The 6,920-nt window shown below is 35.9% G+C and overlaps 1 protein-coding gene across 1 annotated transcript; it reads left to right on the forward strand.

Moving 5' to 3' along the window:
* Positions 1 to 643: 643 nt before the first annotated feature.
* Positions 644 to 4,587, forward strand: LOC105188250 (UDP-glucuronosyltransferase 2C1). The gene is made up of 5 exons (XM_011149612.3): positions 644 to 1,011; positions 1,196 to 1,837; positions 2,311 to 2,647; positions 2,766 to 3,024; positions 3,634 to 4,587. Exons 2-5 carry the CDS (start codon positions 1,452 to 1,454, stop codon positions 4,146 to 4,148), a joined length of 1,497 nt encoding a protein of 498 aa, XP_011147914.1. The 5' UTR covers positions 644 to 1,011; positions 1,196 to 1,451; the 3' UTR covers positions 4,149 to 4,587.
* Positions 4,588 to 6,920: the final 2,333 nt, after the last annotated feature.

Genomic DNA, 6,920 nt, shown 5'->3' on the forward strand with positions numbered 1-6,920 from the left:
TAATATTTAATAAAATCAACGTAAAAGAATACTGAAAAGTTACCTTCGTGTTACCTTGGCTTTATATACAGGGTCTGCCAAAAGTTCCGGAATGACTATAATTATTTCAAAAAAATAATGATTGTTTAAAACAATGTTTGAAACAAAAGTTGTAGGGTTTAAAAAAAGCTATCAGATGTTGATAATTGTTTGACTTTGGAATGACCTTGGTTTGACCTTAAGAAACGTTATGAAGGTCGACATAAAAATCTTAAATAGAAATTCCAATTTTTTATTACACCATCTTTTTCCACCAATTAATTTGAACAACTTTTGTCTGAAATATTTTTCTATTTGCCTAATATTTTTTGAGATATTTAAGGATAAATTGATAACTTTTTCAATATTTAACTTACGAAATCTCGCCAACTGTTTGTCGGGATAAAAAAACGATACTAGAATTTTCTATTCTATTTGATCTCAAGAATATATTGGTACAATAATGCTCTATTTTTTGTTAATTTATCGATCTTTCGAAATTTCAAAATCATCAAATTAACAAAGTCAGGGCGCTATTGTAACTAAGAACTTTGATTGGTTGGACGCTTTGACGCTGGACGCTCGACGCTCCCATGTATTGGCACCTTAACGTGGATGCTACGCGCAATTCAAGATGTACGTGACATCTTACGACTGTTCTGTGTCAACGCCAGTATTCCTACGCGCAGCACAATGATGATGCGGACGTTACGTGTCAATGTTGGAGTCGGTGAAACGCTATGGCCAGTGTTAAATCTCTAAACCCCACCCGATTTGATTTGAATGATGTGTTGTAGGTGCACGAATGTGTATATACATTTGAAGAGCACTGAGATAAATGTTTAGATTATCACAGTGACAAATTTTAAAATATCACTAGCACACACGACGGCCACAATAATTATACAACGATTATAAACCAATAATGTATACAAATGTATTTATATTGTTGGGTTTATGGATCTACTTGGATATTAAGAATTTTAGAAAATAGTAAGTGAATTATTTTTTCTACATTTAGGAGAGAGAGCAACACCAATATACTATCAAAAAATTCTTATTTTAGATCTATTTAAGATTTTCCTCCGAGAATTTGGAATCATCTCTTGAATATCTTAATAATATTCTTTAGATATTATATTGCCCTATAATTAATGTTTACATTTTTTTCTTTCAGATTCCATTTATTGAATCTACAAACTTAAATATCTGTATTCTTGTATTACCTTTATTTGAACAGAACTTGCGTGATGATGCTATATTTGGTCAAGAAACAATATTTTAACAATTGACAAAGTTAGGCTGAATTGTTATATCTTAGTCTATTGAAAAAAAAGAAGATAGATATACAGAAAAAGAGATACATTTATACTTTACAATTTACAAATTGCAGGAAAATTAAATTTTAAGGGAAATTAAAGTTAAATATAATAATGAATAAAGTTATAATATTGGTGCCAATCACTTTATACATGTGTTTTCACTTATTTGGGCTCTCAAGAAGCTCTATCTTGACAGCACCACCTTTATCCGCTCTAATAGTGACATTTGAAAACATATATGATATATCTTTACTTGCCAATACTCTTTCGGATCAAGGAATAGATACGTCATTGATAATACCAAATCAGGCAATTAATGAGCTTTATAATAACCTGATTGATGTTGAAGTTCTACAACTGGATGTTCATACCTCTGTATCAAAAAATAACAAAAATATATATATGATAGAGGCATGCGATGCTCTATTGAGGGACCAAGAAATATTGGAAAGAGTAAAAGAATTGCAACCCACATTTACTATATTTCCAGCATTAAGGTATATCAGTCAAATATTATAGTTTGTTGTAATTCTATGCAAACCTCTTTTATTAAATTTATTTCATTAGCATTGGTTTATTTAATTATTCTTTTTATATTGAATTTCAAGTGCTTTATTAATTTGTTTCTCTAGAAACTATTGTTATTTGTCATGTGTATTTATATTAATAAATAGAATATTAATATAATATTATAGATATATGTAAGATATTTGTAAATTATATTAAAAATTAAGTATTTTGAATAAAAAAAGGTTATTTTCTATATTATAATCTCAAACAAGATAATAAATAAAATACATAATCTTAAATTTATCTTAAATATTAATTTTAAATAAACATTAATTTTATAAAAGAAGATTGACATAGTATATATTTGTAATATTACATCTCCATATTTCATGGACTGAAACAAACTGAAATATGTATTTGAGAAAATATTATTAGTTTCTTTTCTTCTTGATATTTTTAGGCACGATGGTTGCTTACTTCCATGGGTGCGACATATTCAATCTATTCCAGTAATCTGGGTAGGAAATTTGAAAGAAGAACGATACACATTTGAAAACACTGGAGTCGCACTACCGATGCATAACAATGGATTTTTAGATCGCATAAACAATTTATTACCTGATTTAGAAACATCGAATAGCGATTATTTGTTTCACGTTTCGAGCTTGGTAACCAAATATCTACCGGATGTCAATGTTGACATAAAAGATCTCTATTCCGACGTTCGCCTAGTGCTCTGGGGAGGTGATACAGTCTTACGTTCCAATTTCGTACCATTGACGCAATTATTTGTGGAGGTTCGTCAAACAAACGCACTTGAATTATCCTTCGTTCTCTTCCAAATATGACAGTTCGTCACTCGACATGATATTTTACATGATCGGCTGTTTAAAATTGTTTTGAAACCGTTTCCAGGTCGGCTGCCATCACTGTAGAGGAGTGCATCCTTTACCAAGCGACTTACAGAAGTCACTGATAACATATAAACAGGGTACTATCGTTGTCCTCTTAGACAATGAATATAAGACGTTAGTGACGGAATTGGCGAAGAAATTGCCTAAAGGTAGAGAAGGCCAAGCCGTCGTGTGGCTAATTAACAAAAATGATAAAATCGTGTTGCCTGATAAGGAAAATCTTTTTGTTCACACCGACATCGACCGGCAGGACCTCATAGGTAAAATTAAATTTTCAGTCTTGTTATTTTTATCACTTTATATAATTAGCAGCATAGTTTACGTATACGATTATAATATATACTATGCAATGCACTAAAGTATATGCTTTAAATATTTATAATACTATGAAGTCAATTTATAATATATATAATATTATAAAGTTACTTCCCTTAATATAGTAGCTCTCTCTCTCTCTTCTCTCCCTGTCTGTAGTTGTACTCTATAGTAAAGCTGCAAATTACAAAGCATAACACGTGCACATCAGTATCATCTATTATTATCGACGTAAATTCTGCTAAGAAACGTGCCTCCAAATCCCTTTCTCGCACAGAAAGACATTGTTATCGCATGAGAACTCGAATAACGCGTTCGGTATACGGTGGAAATAAAAGGGAAACGTATCGAATCCAGACGTCTCCGCTCAAGTCGCACACAGCGGGGAATACGTGCGTCGCGAATGCGAGTTCTCTGGCACCGTTGAATTCAATAAGCGCACGAAGGAGAATAATAACATGACGCACCATAGCACACAGCTCTTGTATTCCCTCTCTCTCTCTCTCTCTCTTTCTCCCCCTTTTAATAACCGTCGACACTCTATTGTAATACAGGTTACAGTCGAACCCGTGTCGTGTTGAGTCACTGTAGCGATACGGAGTTCCTGGAAGCTGCGTTTCACGGCTCTCCGATGATATGCTTGCCGCGAGACTATAAAGAGTTCCTCAACAGCGAGCGCGCGGTCGAACTGGGCTTCGCACGCACCGTCATGACCTACGTGAGCGCCGACGACCTCGCCAAGTTCACTGTGCAGATGATCCACGAGACGATCAATTATCGCGAGAACGCGCGTAAGGTCTCGCTGGCGCTACGCGACAGACTGAATCCAGCCTCGGACCGGCTTATCTACTGGCTTGGCTACATCGCCAGAACCAAAGACAGCGGTAGTGAGAATCTCCTAAGACCTACGAGCGAGGGCAAGCTCTTCGTTGAGGACCGTAAGCTAATCAACGGGATGCTGATCGGTGCATTTTTCGGATCCATCATAACGATCTTCTGTATGGTAGCGCCACGTATCATCGATGAGTATCACCAGGAGGGAAGATTAAGGAGACAGCACGCGCTATGAGAAAACGATACTATACGGCCATATCGAAGGACATGACTCGTCATATACATTTGTATTTATCTGTGTTTATGTACGCACATTTCTGCATATGTATTTATATATAAATGCACGTAGAATACAGGTACATACGAATATACAAGTGTTATGAGCTAGGCTTCGTCTCGTAGCTAGCGAAGAGATTATTTTATATTATTATTACCAGAATTACTTATTATATTATTATTACGAGAATGAATTATTACTATTATTATTATTATTATTATTATTACGATTTGACCATAAGTCGACTGGAAAAGAACTACGAGAGTATAATATAATGTATTATCGTGAAGAAAATAAATTACAGTTTGTCAATACTGAGTTCTGTATGTCGTCATCGTGACGCGAGGGAACGAGCATACGTGCGGGCATATGTAGGTGCGTGCGTGCGTGCGTGCGTGCGTGCGTGCGTGCGTGCGTGCTTGCTTGCTTGCTTGCTTGCTTGCTTGCTTGCTTGCTTGCTTGCTTGCTTGCTTGCTTGCTTGCTTGTTTGCTCGCTCGCTCGCTCGCTTGCTCGCTTGCTTGCGTGCTCGCTTGCTTGCTTGCTCGCTTGCTTGCGTGCTTGCGTACGTGCGTGCGTGCGTGCGTGCGTGCGTGCTTGTTTGCTGGCTGGCTGACGTCGGGCTCGCATTATTAAGTTTATCGCTAGAATCCTTAACGATATACGGACGAATCGCGATATCTGTTACACCTTAAGGCCGTATTCTAAACGAGTAAGCCGTTATAAATATTGCGCAACCTCGCGAAGTGTCGACGATGATTCCGTTTGTATAATGAGAGATTATCCCGCTGTCATCGAATTCGTCGAATAAGTGTCATCCGTTATAATTGGAAATTTTGGTAAAATATATATGTTATACGTATACATTGCGTGTAGAAATTTAGTGATAAATCCCACCCGTGTGTTGCGTGTATACGTGCGTGCGCGTGTGTGTTTTATGTCCATTACTGAGTACGCATATAAAAATATATACGTAATCAAAGACATATGTAAATATGCGTGCACGTTGTGTAAAATGCGAACTTGAACTTATTTATTCCCTTTAAAAGTTTAATGTGTCACGGATTTGCAAAGTTTAACAACCGCTTGACACATTCTCGAATTTATTCTTCCACAAACTGCTCGGGAGATTATTCTGTTGAGTGTAACGCTCGATATATCTCCAAGTATAAAAGAATGATGTGTATGTTACGTCTTCCGACACGCGCAACATTTATGATTAAAGCATCCAGGTAGAGTGTCGACTGATATGAATCAAGAGAATTCGCAAATGACTAGAACGTCTTCTTTTTTTTCCCCGGGCCGTATTGCATACATACACACATGCGCATATACGCAGCATATACATGTGTTTCTATATGTCTATATACTATATATATATAATATATATATATATATATATATATATTATGTATACTATGAAGTGACAGTGAGATAAAATCGCGAGAGCACGAGTATTTGCGTGAGCCGTGGAGAACACAGGGAAATAACTTCTTTCTTTTCTCGCTCACACACTCACTCTTTCTCTCTCCCCTAAACGTAGACGAATCAAGTTCTCGTACATATGCATATATATACAACGACGATCGTGGCGTAGAGTCTAGAAAAACGGTGAGACACTATATACATCGTTCATTGGCAGAATTGTTCCCGATTCGTGCGAGTCGAGGCGCGCGACAACTCGCGAGGCGGATTCGTGCTTCGTGACCGCTTCCCCCTCGGCCCTTCCCTCTTTATCGTTTTCCTCATAACTCGCATTGTTCGCGCGTTCTCGCGGTTTGCTCCGTGTACTATAGGCAAAAAGAAGAACGTATGCGCTTTGAGAACATTGGTATATACGGTGAAACATTTCTAATCAACGTGCGAGAGTAATCTTCACCTTGATATACGCGAGACAATTGCGGCGCGTTGTACGTAAATTTGTCAGAGAAAGAATCTTGTCGAAAAAGTAATCGTCGCATTTACGTTCTTCTATGTACTTTCTCTCTTTCACACACACACACACATGCATACATACATTTTCTCTTCCTCCCTGCTGTACGTAGAAATAACAAATTGGCACACGAGGGCGCGATGTCGAGCGTTGCGAGATATTTAAATACGTCACGAGTGAAGATCTCTAGGTAAAAGTCAGACGCGCGAATCTTTACTTTGTCATTCTCTCTAAAGAGAACGCGCGCGTTTCATGCGCGTACGCCTAACCGGTACGCGTTAAATATATGTGTATTCAATTTATATTTACTTAATTATATATAATTATACATATTATGCATATTAATACGTGTAATATCAACATATATTACACATACTAATATTGATAATACGCATATTCATACATTATACATATAGTTATATATATATATAATGTATAACTTATACATTATTTTATATATATATTAATATATATTATATATATATATATATTATAAGTTATATATATGATTATACATATCAAATATGTATAATCATATATGTATATATATAATTGTATATATATATATATATATATATATATATATTCAATTATACATAATTATATATGCGCAGGCGTATAAAATAAATAAATATATATGTATATGTATATATGTATATATATATAATAGTCAGAAGATAAAAAGCTTGATCCCGTGCCGTTCGCGCAGCTCGCTTCGCTCAGGACTCAAAGTGATCGGATCGCGCGCAGGTCCGATGATGCAAAAGCGAGCATATGCGCGTGGCATGTGTATTAATGC

This window comes from Harpegnathos saltator, unplaced genomic scaffold (genome assembly GCF_003227715.2).
Source record: "Harpegnathos saltator strain DR-91 unplaced genomic scaffold, Hsal_v8.6 scaffold295, whole genome shotgun sequence".
In the NCBI taxonomy this organism is placed as follows: Eukaryota; Metazoa; Arthropoda; class Insecta; order Hymenoptera; family Formicidae; genus Harpegnathos; species Harpegnathos saltator.

Excerpts from the sequence above, each read along its gene's own strand:
- LOC105188250 (XM_011149612.3), top strand. The coding sequence starts at position 1,452 with ATGAATAAAGTTATAATATTGGTGCCAATCACTTTATACATGTGTTTT. Across the intron at positions 1,838-2,310 it reads ACTATATTTCCAGCATTAAG|GCACGATGGTTGCTTACTTC; the intron begins GTATATCAGTCA and ends TGATATTTTTAG. Across the intron at positions 3,025-3,633 it reads CGACCGGCAGGACCTCATAG|GTTACAGTCGAACCCGTGTC; the intron begins GTAAAATTAAAT and ends ATTGTAATACAG.